Source organism: Trachinotus anak, unplaced genomic scaffold, assembly GCF_046630095.1.
Source record: "Trachinotus anak isolate AG129_WGS33_773 ecotype Australia unplaced genomic scaffold, CSIRO_AGI_Tana_v1 ptg000016l, whole genome shotgun sequence".
NCBI classification, from domain to species: Eukaryota; Metazoa; Chordata; class Actinopteri; order Carangiformes; family Carangidae; genus Trachinotus; species Trachinotus anak.
In genome coordinates, this window is record NW_027273867.1 from 23962144 (window position 1) to 23980386 (window position 18243).

At 40.7% G+C, this 18243-nt stretch overlaps 2 protein-coding genes across 2 annotated transcripts; both read right to left on the reverse strand.

Annotated features, from left to right (window-relative positions):
* Positions 1-1253: 1253 nt before the first annotated feature.
* tpi1a (triosephosphate isomerase 1a) lies at positions 1254-6488 on the reverse strand. The gene is made up of 7 exons (XM_071500241.1): positions 6254-6488; positions 5241-5364; positions 4527-4626; positions 4276-4393; positions 3413-3498; positions 2749-2836; positions 1254-2053 (listed from the first exon to the last, which is right to left on the reverse strand). The coding sequence occupies exons 1-7, from the start codon at positions 6363-6365 to the stop codon at positions 1935-1937; spliced, it is 747 nt and encodes a 248-aa protein (XP_071356342.1). The 5' UTR covers positions 6366-6488; the 3' UTR covers positions 1254-1934.
* A 1481-nt stretch (positions 6489-7969) lies between these two features.
* Positions 7970-17219, reverse strand: gnb3b (guanine nucleotide binding protein (G protein), beta polypeptide 3b). The gene is made up of 9 exons (XM_071500753.1): positions 17002-17219; positions 14602-14718; positions 13774-13919; positions 12500-12563; positions 11987-12143; positions 11783-11849; positions 10516-10717; positions 9845-10061; positions 7970-8985 (listed from the first exon to the last, which is right to left on the reverse strand). Exons 2-9 carry the CDS (start codon positions 14668-14670, stop codon positions 8879-8881), a joined length of 1029 nt encoding a protein of 342 aa, XP_071356854.1. The 5' UTR covers positions 14671-14718; positions 17002-17219; the 3' UTR covers positions 7970-8878.
* Between the last annotated feature and the right edge of the window lie 1024 nt (positions 17220-18243).

Sequence of the window (18243 nt, forward strand, 5' to 3'; positions counted from 1 at the left end):
GAGGAAGTGGGACAGGCCTTGATGGATCTGAATTGGATCAGAAACATGTATAAAGGTCAAAAATTAAAGGTCCATCCAGTCTAAAGGTAGATGTCCATGTGTTTGTGATTATAAAGCAGGTCTAGGTTCTATATTAATACTGTGAAAGTATCAAAGCCTCAGTCCACAGAGAAATGCACACAGCCTGTATTCAGACACTGAGCCTTAAAACCAGCTGTCAGGACTTCTGGAACTTTGTGATGTCACAACAAAGCAGTCACCGTGCTCAGCCAAGCCCCGCCCACCTGGACCCACCATCCAACCTTGCAGGATTTGGTTTCTCTGAGTGTTTACCTGAAATCTGATATATATTTTTTAATCACTCAGAAAACTCTGATTGGCTGACTGACCTGTTGTTACTAGAGCTCCAGAGAGAAGCCTGAGAGAGGAGACGTAAAACTACACTGAGATGGTTTTTGGTTCTTAATATCACAAATCTATCTTCTGATGGAGATCAACACTTCAGATAAAACACTGGAGAAGTGTAAAAATGGGACCTTTTTAAAAACGTGTTTTCTATAATAGTTTTAGCTTTTCAGGTTTGTAAAAAAATAATGCAAACAAAAAGATTTGCTCACAACTCATATTAAGATTTGGGACACACACACCCACATATTCACACAGATTCTTTTTAATGGACACAAAGCAAAAACTTTAAGAATAAACAAAGAGTCAATAAAAGACAAAATGAAACTATGGTTTTTCCTCATTAGATTTATTTGTTTACTTCTCACTTGCTCAGACGTCCCGATCCCCTCATTAATCTGTGTTAAACATACAGCAGCAGTGTTAAGTGTTAACCACATACGTGTTACAGTGGAGGAAATAATTAGTTGATCCCTCGCTGATTTTGTAAGTTTGCCCACTGACAAAGAAACAAACAGTCTATAATTTTAATGGTAGGTTTATTCAAATAGTGAGAGATAGAATATCAAAAAGAAAATCCAGGAAATCACTTTAAACAAAAGACATAAACAGGCTTGCATTTTATCGAGTGAAATAAGTATTTGATCCCCAGGCAAAACATGGCTTAGTACTTAGTACTAAGCACAGAGGTCAGACGTTTCTTGTAGTAGGAGCATTTAACCAGTCTGTGGGAGCCAGAATTGTTAATGGTTGGCAGGGGATCAAATACTTATTTCACTCAGTGAAATGCAAATCAATTTATATCTTTTATATAATGTGGTTTTCTGGATTTTCTTTTTGATATTCTGTCTCTCGTTGTAAAAAGGAACCTACTTTTAAAATTATAGACTGTTTGCTTCTATGTCAGTGGGCAAACTTACAAAATTAGTGAGGGATCAAATAATTATTTCCTCCACTGTAAGTGCTTGTTGTGACGACTTCACAATAAAAGTTCCTGACTCTTCAAAACTCAGTACCAGCAGAAAGATAGACTCTGTATACACATTACATTATATATTTAAGTACATTCTGTCCAGAGCTTTTATTGTTAAACACCCTGAAGTAACAATTAGTGCAGTTAGGTGAGACACAAAAAACAACCTGGGCTGACTGATCCTCTGCTGGAGATAATGTGCCATTTTACCAGAAAAAACAACACAAAAAAACCATTAACTCCGATCCTGTCTCTGCTATAGGAAAAATTTAATGCTTAAAATCAACACTCATGATAAAGTTTAAATGTATTTTAAATGTTAGAAGCAGCCTGAATGTTAAAAAGGACAAAAATGTAATTTAACTGTGAAATGTGACAAATAAAATTCCCTCAAATGACAGAAAAACAAGACAAAAAATGACTGATATTTACTCAGAGTGAATTCTAACGGTGTGGATCAGTCGGCTCGGGCTGCAGACACACACAGTGACACATGATGATCTAAAGGGCCAAGTGTTTTTGATTGGTCCTGCTGGAGCCGTCGTGTGCGTTTCCGTTACGCACGTGCATTGATGATGTCGACGAACTCCGGTTTCAGAGAAGCTCCGCCCACCAGGAACCCGTCCACGTCGCCCTGAAACGCCAAATCCTTGCAGTTCGCTCCCGTCACTGAACCTGGAGGACGGAGAGTTGACTAAATTCAACCACTCTGTCAAACTTTTTCTTTTTCTTACGTAAAAAATGCACAAAGAATAATTTCATTTCACGGCACACGTTTCTTTTGTTAATACAATAATCGCATTTTGACATCTACAGGACCAGATTTCACTGTTTCAGTTTGATATGCTCACTAAAATCTGCGAAATACTGAGCTAGGACTATGAGCTACGCCCATAGAGTTCTGCAGGAATGAATCCTAAAACCTGGAAATTAGTTGGCATTATATCACTTCCTGTTCCCTTGTGTCTGGGTTTTTGGTTAGATGACTGAAATAAGGTCTGTGGTTAAACACAAGCTCAAGACAGTTTCATACTTTATTCTACAACATAAAATAAGTCAGTAAATACCCTAGTCTTTATTTCCTTTATCTTTTCCATCTGTTAAAAGAGGCCAGTTGCTAACAAGTGTCTAAATGAGATGACAGAGGTTGTTGGGGACGTTAAACATCACCAGTCCACCTTTATAGCCTAACTGAAGTGAAGATTATCCTGTTGAGCAAAACCCGTCAGGATCAGAAACTGTTGTTTGTCACAGTTTATTTTCTGTAATAATCCAAAAGCAAATGTAAAAATCCCTCTGGCTTTTTGTTGAGGGAAGCAGAGCTTTGAATGTGAAGCTGTGATGATGATGATGATGATGAAGAATCTGACCTCCGTAGATGATGCGCACAGAGTCGGCCACGTCGTCTGACACGTTGGCTCTCAGCCACGCCCTCAGCTTCTCATGGACCTCCTGAGCCTGGACACACACACACACACACACACACACACACACACACACACACACACACACACACACACACACACACACACACACACACACACACAGAGTTATCAGAGGCTTTGTTTGCAGTGAAAATGCCAAAATCACCAAATCTTTGGCACCAACAGCAGCAGAGCCTGTGGTTGCAGAGTTTGACTGGAGATACTGGATCTGCAGGAACCTGATCTCAGTGGTTTGACTGATGAAAACAGAAACACTGAACACACCCACTGTCACAGCAAACACACTGTGACGGTCCTCTGAAGGAAGTCTGTTAAAGTCTGTCACTATAAATAATCATAGTTAAAGATTTCCATTATAAAAAAAATATTTTTAAATAATTGAATGAATGTGATAAATTAACCTGGTGACTTTTCACTTCCGTACCTGTAGCTTTGATTTCAGTCAAGGCTAAAAAATAAAAATAAAAAAATAATAATAATCAATGTGTTTGAATCACCCGAGCACCAATAAAGTGTGAGTCATTCTCTTTTCATTAACGCTTATTTTGGCTTTCACCGGGTCAGTGTTCACTCTTCCTGACCGAGTTACCTGCTCAGGTGTGGCTGTCTTTCCTGTGCCGATGGCCCACACGGGTTCGTAAGCCAGCACCACCTTCCCCCAGTCCTTCACATTCTCTGGAACACAACAACACACCTCCGTCATGTTTAACATGGTGACGTCGCCATTGAGGACTGACACTGACATTGACACTGATGGAGAGTCAACAACAGAGAAATGTTTTACTTTATCCATCTCAGGTTAGGAAACTTCCTGCAGACAGAGCAGAGCAGAGGAACAAGACGACCGACTGTGTGTCTTGAAGGTTCTTCAGCAGCAGAGACCACTGACCCATTTGCATTTTAATCAGGGTGTAGCCTACTTTGAGTCGGGAAGTAGGCGACATGAGGCCGAGATGAAACCAGGGAAAAGAGCATCAGTAAAATCTGTTAATACCCGAGTGGATTCAGAGGTGGGAGGACTACTACATGAGGACTGAAAAATGAGAATATTACTGATCATTACTGTCGTTTTCGTTATCGATTTTTCTGATGATTATTGTTCATTCATTTTTTCATTAACTGATTTAATCTTTATAATCTTTATAAAATCTTTAATCTTTATAAGATATCCTGTCACTATTTCCCAGAGCCAAAGCTGATGACTTAAAAAGTTTACAGTATAAAACCCAGTAATAAAAAAATTTTGATCAGATCATCAGAAATGTTCCAGATTATTTTTTTCCTGATTGATTAAATGAGTTATTGCTTCAGTTTCCCCAAAAATATATTTACGAAACAAGCAATCCAATAATTAAACCATTTCCAGGAACTTTACAACTAATGGATGTACGAATCTGTGACCATGAAATGAAATAAAATAAAAATTACATAAAAGGAAAAACAGTCGTTTACCTGCTATGACCTGTGTCTGAGCGTAGACGACTTCTTCTGTGGTGCCGGCCTCCCGCTCCTCCAGCTTCTCCCCGATGCAGGCGATGACACCCAGACCGCTCTCCAGAGCGTGGGCCACCTGAGAGTCAACAGCAGAGATTTACCTGGACCTGCTCACCTGAGATGTTTGAACCTCTGCAGGTGCCACTGCTGCTCATCCAGCTTGTTTTACGCGTCCTCATTTGAATCAATAGAAGAAGAAAGTGTCTCACCTTCTGGCCAATCAGCTCGTCACTTTCCCCGAACACATGACGGCGCTCTGAGTGTCCCAGGACCACCCAGTCTGCCCCACAGTCCTTTATCATAGCCGGGCTGCAGGGAGAGGAGACGGGTCAGTGTCAGCTGACAGGTGCATCACCTGTTCAGCTGGTGGAACACGTCGTGTTGATTTTACAGATTTGAATCTATCAGTATCTGAACCTGCATGTTTTTTTGTTCAGAGAAAAAATTACATATCCATCCGACTACGTCTGCAAGTAACGATTCATGTCTTTATTATTCTAACCAGAAATATTTTGACATTTTTACTCAATAACTGATTTTTAAAAAATTTATCAATTATCCAAATTGGTGATAAATCATTTTCAATTTACCATCACACCCATACATGAAGTCCTTTGTCCTAATATTTGGTCCATTCTAAAAATCCCAAACACAGACTCTTCTGATAATTTTGCTTCAGGTCACTTAAATTCTTTTTTTCACATTTTGAAATAAAGCTGCTGATGTATCTCTGCAAATGTTGGTTTGTGGACGACAATGATATGATTGAAATATTCTTATTATAATCAGAAAATAGGAGAATTGTACAATTTGATCTCATTAATGATAAAGAGGTTTCTGATTATGTATATGTGTACAGCTTATAAAACTGGATGACATCATAAATATTGTCTCAGTGTGTGTTCGATCAGTGGGTCAGATACCTGATCTCCCCTGTAAACGCCCCCTTGGCCACTTTGTAGCAGTTCTGGGCTGCGACCCCGATCTTTGGATCCAGATTGGACCGAGCAAAGTCCAGGTAGATGGAGGGAGCAGCACATACCACCTCTGAAAATTAGAAAAACTGTTTATTTCTGACTTTAATATCATCTTGGTCTGAACTCTATGACTGATTTTCCCTTTGTCTTTTCCTTTTCTTCTTTATTAAAAAGAAACTTTGAGATTTTTAGGTGAAAAATGATAAAAAAGTTGTGTTTCCTCTCAACCTTTACATAAGAAAGAAGAGGTTCTGTTTGCAAAGCATCATAGAAATTGGGGCTGGATGATGCAGAAAATGTCATATTTTGACAGATATTGTAATGGTTTTAGAGGGAGTGGTCCTTTTTTGCTTTTCATTTTCACTGAAAAAAATATAAAAATGATGATGATGTGATTTTTGTTGGGGTCTGAACCAAACAAGCATGTTCCCTTACGTCTGGAGAATGATTTGTAGACTGGTGCTGTCTCTGTAGCACCACAATACTTCATGTATGATGGACGTTACACATCTTATGTCTTAATACCTCTCCTCCATATTGCAAAGGACTAAGACAAATTTATTTATGCCCACATCAAATTAAATGAGAAAATGAAATAAAAAATGTGTCTCAAAAAAAAAAAAAAAAAAGTCAAATCCATCTTTTTTTGTACATTTGAAATGTGACGGGACCCAAACCAGACATTTATTTTATAAGGGGCCACAAACCTAAGCTACCAATTAATCTTATTTTGAAAATTTGCCACCAAAAATTGCTGAGTAAAAATACAATGTTTACCGCTGGAAGTATAAAGTGTAGAAAAAGGAGGCTACTTGAGTAAATATACGTGGTTACTTGACATAAGAGGCCTTTATGGCGACTCATCCTGACCACGTCACTCCCAATGTCACCGTGACATAAGAGCAGTGCGACAGTTCACCTGCAGCAGCGACGGCACCGGGCCCGGATCAGCCGCTTACCGGTCTGGTCGTGCAGGCTGGCGGTGTTCAGGGTGCTGATCAGCTCTCCCAGACTCTCCTTGTTCCCGTTCATCTTCCAGTTTCCTCCCACGAAGAAGCTCCTGGACGCCATGTCCGGCTGGCGGTGGCTGAGGCCCGGTGAGGAGGCGGCGGAGGATCCGGAGGATGCGAGTCCGGAGGAGGCTCAGCTGCTGCTGCAGGACGACGCTGGTGTGTATGTCAGGGGCTGTCGGAAATTTCGACACCACACAACGGGAGACGTGTCTCTTCTTCTTCTTTGGAGTCAAATAGCTTCAAGGTGCATTACCGCCCCCTGCCGGTCACATGATGTCATGGGATGACACCCCCCCCCCCCCCCCCCCCTACTAATATGTAGTCGTAAATATTATTTTGAAATAATACTTTACAAGGCCTCAAGACTTACATTACTTTACCTCATAAGAGGAAATAACATAATAATAAATAACATTCTTTTGCTCCCTATGGTCCATTATTTTCTCATATTGGGACACAGATGACCTTCTTCTGCTTAGAAAAGTTTGGCCAGCCACCAAAAAAATATAAATTTAAATAAGCTCATTAGATTTTTCATATCTTATTTATTCAATTCAACTGTACAAAATATTTGATTCGTGTGTATTTATAGAACATGCTAATAATACTGGAATCAATCTGTGTTTCCTGTGTAAAAAGGAAGTTTTGGTGATGTGTGTTCTGTGAGTCTGTGATTTGGTTTGGAGGTGCATCGCCTTTTATTCCTATTGCAATTAAATTCAGACACAAGATAAATGTAAGGTTTTGGTAATAATTTTGGTGTGGACCCACAAAGTAGAACACAATACTGAGGTGGAAACAGGTAGAGTGGGAAGGGAACACAGCAGAGAACACAAGGAAAATAGGGCCTAACAATAAACCATAAATATGTGTGTGTGTGTGTGTGTGTGTGTGTGTGTGTGTGTGTGTGTATGTGTGTTGCAGGTGTGACTCATGCAGCTGATGTTTGTTGACCTCGTTAATGAAACTTCCCTCCAGACTGTTTCATCCTCAGAAGCTGCAACTGAAGGGACATAAATATAAATATAAATATAAAAAACTGCTTATATTTTGGAGCCGTACTGTGCAGTCGGAGGACGGCGCTCTCATAATGATGTTCAGTACACGTCCTCCAACCTGAACAACCGTACAGGTCATTTTTCAACCCTCTCACACGACCCATAGCAGTGTCTCCTGAAATAGCGCCCCTATGGCGGCAGGCGTACCAGACCTTCCATGGTTACTATAATAAACTATGTATATATAATAACTACTAATATATAATAACAGTAATGGCTTCATTAGGTTTAGGAAAAGATGGTGATTTGGGTTATAATAAGTACTTCCTCAACATTAGATGATCTTTGTTGTCATGGTTACAATAATAACAACGAACAGTCATGGATAATAGAAACAACATAAACTGCTCCTGTCACATGGGAATCGAACACCGCTCTCCTGGGTCATATTCATCCATCCACCCCAACCTCCTCCTGACGTGGACTTTGTCGCTCTATAAACTACGTCACCGCACTTTTCCCTTTGCTCCTGTCATCATCACTACGACCACTAGATGTCGCCTAGCAACAGAACCTAACGACGGGTCATAGTGACCTGCTGACAGACGACCTGTGGGCTCGTTTTTTTTACAGGACAGTCACAAACACAGACTCTGACATGGTGTTAATGCATAATTCTATGTTTATTATAAAGATTTTCAACAAACATTTTGTCTTTTTACAGAGGAACTGCACAAGTGTAAAAGTACTACAAAATGCCGCTGAACCCAGGGGAGTAGAATACAGTTTACAGGTCTTTACAGAGTGTTTTCACAGGTCAGCCCAGACCCCCGCCCGGCAGCCCGGCTCCACCTTTCAACCTTCATTCGTCATTGGATTTTTATTCATCATGCAGCGGCCATCTTGGATCAAAATCTGCTGGTTGTTAGTGGGGCACCAAAGTTGGCAGCCCTACTGTTCTGAATATGTGCAGCCAAAAAAAAAAAAAAAAAAAAAAAGAAATGACACTGTACATCAACTAGTGTGTTAAACTATTAAATACAAATTAATGTACATATCAATCTTTCATCTAAATAAGTCCAGGGCTCTTTTACAGGTCAAAGATCTCAAAGACAATAAAAATAAATTGGTAATGCTATAGTCTTATTTTCAGTATTCATGAGTTCTTTATTTTTTTTATTGTCAAAAATCTATTCGTGTTTAATTGACATTCTCAATAAGAGCTTATTTTCTGCTCAGTAATCATTTTGAATTAGGTGCTATTTTTTAAAACGTTTTTCTTTTTTGAAGTTGTCGTCTCGCCAGAATCAAACTGTGTTGTACATACGGCAGGATGCATCGCTCACTGTTCACCTGATGCCATTTATACAGTGTGACTCATTCACAGCCTCTCGTAATTTGCATACATGAATGAGGAAGAGGAAGAGAGGGAGAGAGGAAGGTCTGTGCTCAAACACCTGCTCCAACATCTTCTCCAACCTCACTTCCCTTCCCCGTCTCCACCCTTTTCCTCCCCCTTTCCTCCGATTCCTCTCCTCCTCCTCTTCTTCTCCTGGTGTTTTCCTCAGTTGCCTCAGTTCCAGAGTTTGAGGAAGCTGTCCCAGGATCCTGTGCAGACGCCCATACCGTCAGCGGGGACGCCGGTGCAGCTCACCCTGTTGTCATGGCCGGACAGCACACCTGGAGGAGAGGAGAGGAGAGGAGAGGAGAGGAGAGGAGAGGAGAGGAGAGGAGAGGAGATAGCACGGAAAAGAGAGGGAAGAAAGGAGAGAAGATGGGGGCAATAGAAAAAGGAGGAAATGAAAGGGAGGAGAGGAAAGGAAGGGAAAGAAAGGAGAGGAGAAAAGAGTAGAAGAAAGGAGATAACTCAATGAAAATAAAAGTAAAATGTTAATAGAAAGGAAAGGAGACAAAATGAGAGAAAGAAGGAATGTAAATGAAAGAAAGGAGAGAAGAGGAGAGACTTTTATTCAGACTGATCTTGTGACGTTCTTTGAAAATGACAGAATCAAATACACTCCAAACCAAAATCATGTGAAATTCATGTGAAATTTTCTCTCCTCCCTCACATCTCATGTCTGTGTAGTGTGCATCATACATTCAAAAAACAAAACAAAAATAAAAAACAGAAGCAAAAAACTACTTCAATTGATTTTTCCCCCTGCAGAAAAATAAAAATCAAATATGATTTTGTGAAAAGATAAAAAAAAGCTGTCTTTTTAAAACATATCTTTTAAGATATAAATCACGTATCTTTTAAAATCAAGCTGTTAATTTTAAGACATTTCAAATACACAAATTTTGTGAATTTTTTTGTCTAATTTTCTCTCATGAGTTCAATTATAAAAAAAACGCTTGATAGAAACCCTGCTTTCATCATCTTTGTACATCTTTATTTATTTATTTAATGAATATATCACACTTAAACTGTTTTTGGCTCCTTCCTCTTCCTCTTCCTCACTTTGATATGTTTGCTGTTGAGTTTTTCTTTTTGTTTTTTTTCATGTTGTGTAAAATGACCATCGCTGTCACTACTCACCGACTTTCTCTCCCTTCAGTGAGTCCCAGATGTGGCAGTTGAAGTCGTCGTAGCCGGCAAAGATGAGGCGGCCTGAGCTGGAGAGAGCCAGAGACGTGACACCGGCGTTCAGGTTGCTGTCCTGGTAGCCGATCACCTCCTGGTCGGCGCGCAGGTCGTACATCTTGCAGGCGCAGTCGTCGGAGCCTGTGATGACGGCGTTTCCGCTGGGGAAGAACTGAGGCCAGAACAAATGATGAGTGTTTATCAGCATGTTTGGTTTTTATTCACCTGCCTCCTTCTGCACCAGTCACCAAATACATCGTGGGCACAGGTTCTTTTAGCTTTTGTGGTTCCAGAAACTGGATTAAAGTTACTCTTACACATCAACAATCAAAGTTTTTGTTTTTTTTAATTGATGATCATTTATTTCTTTATTTATTGGTTTGTTGGTAATAAGATGTCACCTAGTTACCTGGATTTCTTCTGTTTACATCCAGTAACATAAACCCAGTGCAAAAAGTCATCAAATGAAGTTCTACTGGAGTTTGTCCATGAATTTGGGCAGATCATTTCTATATGTTAAAGCTCTTGACTGCATCTTTAAATCCCCTCAACCTGCTTGAACAATCAGCAGAAGGGTTTTTATTTTTTTGAGTCTGTGTGTGTGTGATGGTTTGCAGGATGCTCACAGAGATGGCGTTGATGTCGCTGGTGTGTCCACTGAAGGTCTGCTTGCAGGCCCCTTCCCTCAGGTCCCACAGCTTGGCCAGAGAGTCGCAGGCTCCAGAGATGAAGGTGTTCATGTCGGGGGAGAGAGCCAGTGACATGCAGTCTCCGATGTGGTTGGTGAAGATGACCTTCTGCTTGCCAGTCTCCAGGTCCCACAGGCAGCTGGGTGGAGAGAGGTGGAGAGAGATGGAGGCGTGAAACAGTGGGTTATAGAGGCTGGAACTGTGTTTTGGATCCAGTTCAATTATCACTGGGTCTATTTTCGGATCTGGCCTGTCTGTTTGGGGTCAGATTTCTTTTTGTTTGAAATTTACTTTGAGTGAGTCAATTAAATTACAGAATTACAAAAACACTTGAAGTGTGAAGACATTCTCTAACATATAGTAGTAAGAAATTATGTAGTGGCATGAAAAAGTAACTCTAACAGCACCAAAGTCATATTTAAAGATTAATACTTTTATATATTTACATATTTTACATAACAATCTGTATAATTAATCATTTTTTGGTGTTGTCTTAAAATGCAATCAGAAATGTAATACATGACACATGTCCCTATATCAAGAGTAATATTTCCATATATGTTAGCTATAGAAGATAGAAGTTTAATTTGTATATATTGTATTTATATATTATATTGTATATATTAAACATATTCATGTGATGATTTTTTATATGGTATAACATGTTGTGACCATATAAGTTTATATATATCTAATTTATATATGTTTATTAGTTTATTAAAACAACATACCTATAAAAATTCTCTATTCTTATCTATGTTTCTAATAGGTTTAATATATAATTTTTACTTACTTTTTTATTTTGTATGTACATATATTTCATGTATGTATAAATTCAATACATGTACATATATCACATTTATGTACAGGAAGATTAATCACATACTTAAAGCTGGGAAAAAAATGGTGGATTACAAAATCACACAAATTAAGGAAGATGAAATAAATCCTCAGGAATAAAAATATATTTGTTTTTGAGAGGTTTTAGAAATATGCAATTAGTATGTTAAAAAAGTCATAGTTTTATTAAAGTTCATAATTTTTATGCCACATATATTATCCTCCTATAAAAGACAAAACTGAGTTGATGTCTTGTGTGCTAATGATATGACTGGATTAATAAATGCTGCCTTTACTGGAGTGACAAAGTAGAACATACCACTAACAAGACAGCTAATGGAACAATGTTTTGTGATAAACTCACCAGGTGGTGTCACCAGAGGCTGTCAGGATCTCAGTGTCGCTAAGGAAACGGCAGCAAGACAGGTAACCTGGGAGAGAGCGAGAGAGAGAGACAGCCAAACATTCAGTCTGTCTCTACATCTGTCCATCCATCAGTTCATCAAGTGATTGCTTTTGACTTTTAAGGACCTGCCATCATCATCATCATCATCATCATCATCCTCACCTGTGTGTGCATCCAGCTCCCTGAGGGTTTTGGGGCTGGCAGCCTTGATGTTGTAGACTGTGCAGATGTTGTCCAGACCACCACTGGCCACCAGGTTTCCGGAGGGGGCGAAGGCGACGCTCATCACCCAGGCTGACTTTAGTGGGACAGCAACCAACTGTGGAAAAAAGCTTTAGTTAATTTACAGCCTCCTGCAGGTAAACTTCTCCAACCAATCAGAGGCTCTCTCCTGCAGGTTAGACTGTTTGTTAGCTGCACTGCACCAACTCGTAACAACTTTACATCCGTGAGCCTCCTGCTACAAACAAGTTCTGCACAATGTGTTTACTGTGATTGCTGCAGAATAAATAAAAGCTTCCTGTACAATAAACAATCCCATGTACATTTGTCATTATTGTCTTGTTGTGTTTTCATGTTATTTATTGGGAACACTATAAACTCCAGTTTCTCTCCACCATAGATGAGACATTCGTGATTCAGATTTAATACACAACACATGGTACGTGATCTCACCTTGTTCCCTGTGAAGGTGTCCCAGACGAGCAGCTTGCCATCCTGTGATGCACTGACCATTTGCCTACAACACAGACAAGATGATACTGAGTTTGTGTGAAGATGAATAAATATGCACCTTTTCAAATAAATTATAATAAATTTTTTTTTTTTTCTTTTGAATATCACCATAGGAGACAAAGAATATCACAAATTTGTCTGTGAATTATTTTTTCAGTCACATATCAACATCAGTCAGTCGCTATTGTAGGCAGTGCGGCTCATCTTTGCTACAAAATACATCATATCTCACTTCATTCATGGATAAATTCTCACCGATCATCTATTTTCTTATTATAGAGTGGAAATAAGCTAAAAGATCTTTCAGAAACACATTTAAATAGTGTTATATTTCAGCCATATTGGGATTTTAGATCCACAGATGTTTCTTGGAGACAGATCTATTGGTGTTTTTTTGACCAAAACATTAACTGAACATGTATCCAAGCTAAATTAGCTTAGCTGATGTTAGACTTTAAATTTCAACTACTGTCTGCAGCTGCAGGCTAGTTAGGCTGCCTGCTAAAGTTTTTTTGACATTTAACCCTGTAAGGCAGCTAGCAAGCATGGGACCTGAACTGTCTAATCTGCAGCAAAACAGAAAGTTAACTGGTTATTGTTGTAACCATGACAACAAAGACTGTCTAATGCTAAGGAAGGACTTATTTGAACCCAAATCACGCAATCTTTTCCTAAACCTAATCAAGCCATGACTGTTATTATAGTAACCATGGCAATGTATGCTGCTCTCGGTACAGACCACTTGTTAGTGTAACCATGACAACCAAGGTCAGGCATGCCCGCCACAGTGGTGGCACTATTTCAGTTTCAGGGCACTCCTATGGGTCATGTCGAAGGGTTGAGAAAAACGATTGATTGTTGAGATTGGAGGACTGGTTGTTCAGGTTGGAGGAGTGGTTGTTCAGGTTGGAGGAGTGGTTGTTCAGGTTGGAGGACTGGTTGTTCAGGTTGGAGGAGTGGTTGTTCAGGTTGAGGACTGGTTGTTGAGGTTGGAGGAGTGGTTGTTCAGGTTGGAGGAGTGGTTGTTCAGGTTGAGGACTGGTTGTTGAGGTTGGAGGAGTGGTTGTTCAGGTTGGAGGACTGGTTGTTCAGGTTGAGGACTGGTTGTTGAGGTTGAGGACTGGTTGTTGAGGTTGGAGGAGTGGTTGTTCAGGTTGGAGGACTGGTTGACCTCTATAAGTAACAGTCTGGTGTTCAGGGATGGAGGGACTCACCTGGAGTCAGCTCCCCAGTGCATAGCATAGATTTTGGCCAGGTGACCCTTGAGTGTCTTCCTGAGCTTCAGCTGGACTCGGCCCACCGAAGCCACGCCCCCTGCAGATGCTGACATGCTGCCGTCATTCACAGCCTTACGGGCCGCCTGGTGGCCACACAGGGGATGACATGCAGGGGAAAGAGAGATCAGAGAGGAGGGGTCACCTCCTGTCAGATGTTTAGACCTACAAGTTTTAAAATGTCATCTTTTGCATCTTTTCCAATGGAAAACAACTTAACAACTGTTGGTTGTGTTGTTTTTGTTGTAATTTAATTGCATCAGCGTGAGTGGTACATGTACTGCTGTGGGAGTGATGGCAGCAGAACTAGTACCAGTAATAGTAGGCCACTATTTTTAGTTAAAGCACTTGACTAGTGGTGGTAGAGGAAGCTTTAGCAGCAGTAGATGGTAACAGGATTGGTGGTGGTATTAGTTTATTTTATTTCGTCCTTGTCCAGTGAAAAACATGTATCTCTAGTTTTGATTATACTGAATTAAATGAAACTGAAACTGAAACTGAAAGTAAATGAAAAGATACAGTTGCTTTGTCGCTGTTGTGTGAAAACCACATATTTCCAAATCTTTTTTTTTTCTTAATAGAAAAAATGGAAGGCTTTCGTGTATTTGTATGGGGTAAGAAAATTCTTCAGCAAAGCTAAAAAAAGAATGAAGGAAGCCCCCTGGATTAATTGTTACGAAGATGAACACAGCGCTGTTCTCTCAGCTCATATTTTTGGCCTTGTGACGTGTCCACATATTTTGATAACCTACAACAGGAAGTACTCACCTCAATCTGTGTACGGAGGGTATCGCACTCCTTTTTCAGTGCATCCATTTCAGCTTTCTCAGCTGCCATGGCGACGGTTGCTAGGGGATATTACTGACGGAAAACGAAACTGTCACTCTATAACAGAAAACAGAGGAAAAGGATGAAAAATTACCGATGAAAATTACTTTAATCTTGCAGAGGTATGGTGGGATAACAAATTTAACTCAAATGTATCTGTGTATAATTATGTAGGATATTAACAAGTCAGCACAACAACACCAATAATGAGACTCCAGTTCTGAAATAAGTCCACTTTCTGTGACTCTAAAAGCTTCACCTTGCAGTACATTACAGTGCTGCACAGGTACAGAGAGATCTGCTAACTGGTCAGTACATCACTCAGTGACCTCATTGGATCACTTGGGTTCCTGTTACACCATCAAGTCTACAGCAAAGGGATTAGACACATACCTGACAGGTGTAATCCCTCCCCTGAACCAATGCTGTTGTAATGCTGTTAGCTCTCATATGAGTCCAGGTATGATGTGCAGAGTGAGATGGGAGGGAGAGATGAGGTAGAGGAAGATGGAAGGAAGGAAAAAAGGAGGGGAAAATACTCTGCATGGTAGGAAGGCTGAAAGTAAAGATTGCACAGGATAGGAAGTAACTTTTAAGTGTAAATGTGGAGAGGAAAGAGAAAGCAAAGGAAGGAGTTGAAGTTCAAGAAGTTCTTTCAGTCAGAGTTTTGCATCACAGTTTTTCCTGTGAGGAATCTGTGTATGTCTCATCTTTGGTGTCAGCCTTATTTTTTAAGCCAAGGGTAAAACATTTTGCTTGATATTTCAGATAAAATCAGAGTGATGTACATGCCCTCCAACAATATAATAAGCTCAATGTTTTCAGTCACCAGCAGGTCAAGCAAGGTTCAAGTAGCTGAGTCTCTAATATTTACTGCAGACAAAAATCTTTAGCGTCTTCATTGTCCTTTCAATTTGTGTGGTTCCTTTATTTTGACATAACTTTAATTTCCCAAAAGCCCTGCGTGCTGCAGTTCAGTGTACATTTTTGAAAATTATTGAGCGAAATCACCAAAGATTCACTGGTTCCAGGTTCTCAGATCAGTGCTGATATTAAGCTTTTTCTGTTTTATATCTTTGCAAATTAAATATTTTATATAATCGGTCAGACAAAGGAAGCAATTTTAACACATCATGGTGGCAAACTGTGACGGGTACATGCTTAATTAATTAATAGAAAAAGAAAGAACAATTAAAATACGCTTCTTGCATGCTAAGGTCAGATCCATTCATCAGCAGAGGTGAAGGTTCAGGATGTGGTCTACGTGCAGGTACCTGTGGCAGGATGCAGGATTGAGGCTGGAGGATACAGGAGGGGCAGTGGCGGTGGTGACGGTGGGAGCCATGGGGTTTGGGGTGGATGGCTACAGGGCTTTAAATCCCGGCAGGAGATCTTCAGGGAAGCTTTACCACTCAAATCTCCTGTCATCCGATTACTGACTGCTCTTTACCTCGGGATCAGAGCGAGAGGAAGGGAGGGAGGGCGATGTGGACGGTGGGAGATGTGGAGGGTCTGTTATAGTCCAAACGTCAGGCAGCTCCTCCTCTACTGACCTGTTCTCTCGTTTGCGGGAAGTGATGATGCCATTATCTCTCCATAAATGTACCTACTGTGAACCTCATTTGAAATGACTTCCCAGAGCTGGAAATTATCAGAACGAGGCAAAGCCTTGCAGTAGCAACCCCAGAGGAACCAAACACGATGGAGGAAGTGTGCAGACAAAGTGAGCTGGGTGAGGTTTGGCCTTGTGTGACAGATCAGGCTACAGCTTACTGCTGCTACACCTGAGGCACCAATCCTCTTTGGCAGCTTCGCTGCAATCCAAAGATCACCTTCAAAGGGTTTAAGGAATCATTACATTGGATGCAGTCTTACACAGGACTGATAAATTATTCTGCTGAGTACAAGAAATCAGTGCCTTGAGATACTGTAAAAAAAAAAAAAAAACACAGGGTAAGTTTGGAGTAGTGCTGCCTTCTTGCATGACAGACGGCAGCTTCATTTTTATAAAACAACTCAGAAGTGAAGGAGGAAAGCTTGTGCTTCTCCAAAATCCTTGCAAATGCGCTGTAGCCCCAGCTGGAGCTACAGTGCATTTGCAAGGATTTTGCATGGTTTGCAGGCATGTGCAGAAGATTCTCCTTTAGTTTCCTTTGATGCGCACTGAAGCAAAAGTCCAACAACTGTTCAAAATCTCACAAAAGCAAAAATACGCTGTCTTTCCTTAAACGCTCAGTTGCCTCAGATGAGAGCAGCTCGCTGCAGTCCCACATGATCTCCAACAGCAGAGGAAGCACCTGAAGAGAGTGCAGCTACAGAGGCATAAAAGAAGAAACTCACCTTTTTCCACACACAATGTGGTCCCTTCTCTTCTTCTTCTTGCACCTGTGCAGCTCCTGGTCCCAGACACTTCTGACTCTGAGCTGTTTTAGATTCCACTGTCCCAGAGTGTGCAACCTGCTCACTGGCTCCTCCGATGCTCTCCCCCGACAGACTGCTATCAGCTTACTTGTGAAAAACTCTCTCTTTCTCTCTCCCTTCCTCCACAGTGAAGAACAGATGAGGATTGGAGGGGATGAAGGAGATAAGGGATGAAGGGATAAAGCTCAAAGATGGAAATAGAGAGGGAAGGAGAGAGAGAGAGAGAGAGGGAGAGACAGGGAGAAGGAGCATGGCGAGAGGTGGTTGGTAAACCGATTGGTGGCGGAAAATCAGGTTATGAGGTCAAAAGACAAGAGCAGGTGAAGAAATGAAAGAACAAGGCAGGAAGAGAAAGGGAACAGGTGGAGATGAAATGTGAGAATATGAGAGAGCGAGGGAAAAAGGTTGTGGAGGTTTGCAGAGGAATTACACCTGTTGCACAAGAATTAGGCACTGGAGGAAGGAAACAGACACATCCTCCATTGACATAATTAAATATGAAAGAATACACTCTTGTTTTGTGCTCGAACCAGGCAGTTTGAATGAGTTTCAGGTGCAATGAAAGCAAAATAAAGGCCTGAATAAAAGAATGCAATGCAATGCAAAGCCTCATTCCAACAACCCTTTATTGATTTAGGAAGCAGAACGAGCAAATGCAACATTTTATTCTCACCTTTAATTCATTATTTTTATTTCTGGTTTGATTTGCAGGACATGAATGTCAACAGTCTCCTGGCGAGGTGACATTGCATCCCTGTTTCCTGGCATTGCAGCGCATGTTTTTTTCATCAGGATGCAGGAGTGGGGATGATGGAGAGTCTGGGGCGGAGGTTGACAGGGGTGAATTGGTTTGTCAGAGCTAATGAGCTGAGCCAAGTTAATCAGGGTCTAATGGGATATCCGGGGACGGCCAATCTCGTTAGGGAATTAGAGCAGGTCAGGCTAAACGTGCGTCACACCTGACACACAGCGAAGGCAGGAACGAAAAGTGGATCAAGAGTCAGATGCAGAGTTCTGCCGCAGAACAAGGTGTGAAACTGTTTGAGCTGCTCTTTTAAACAATAGTTGAAGAGTAAAGGAGATGGAGGAGACGGTGAAGAATGAGTAAACAAATTCACAGACCAAATCCTGCACTCTTTGGAGTTATAATATCTTCTCCAG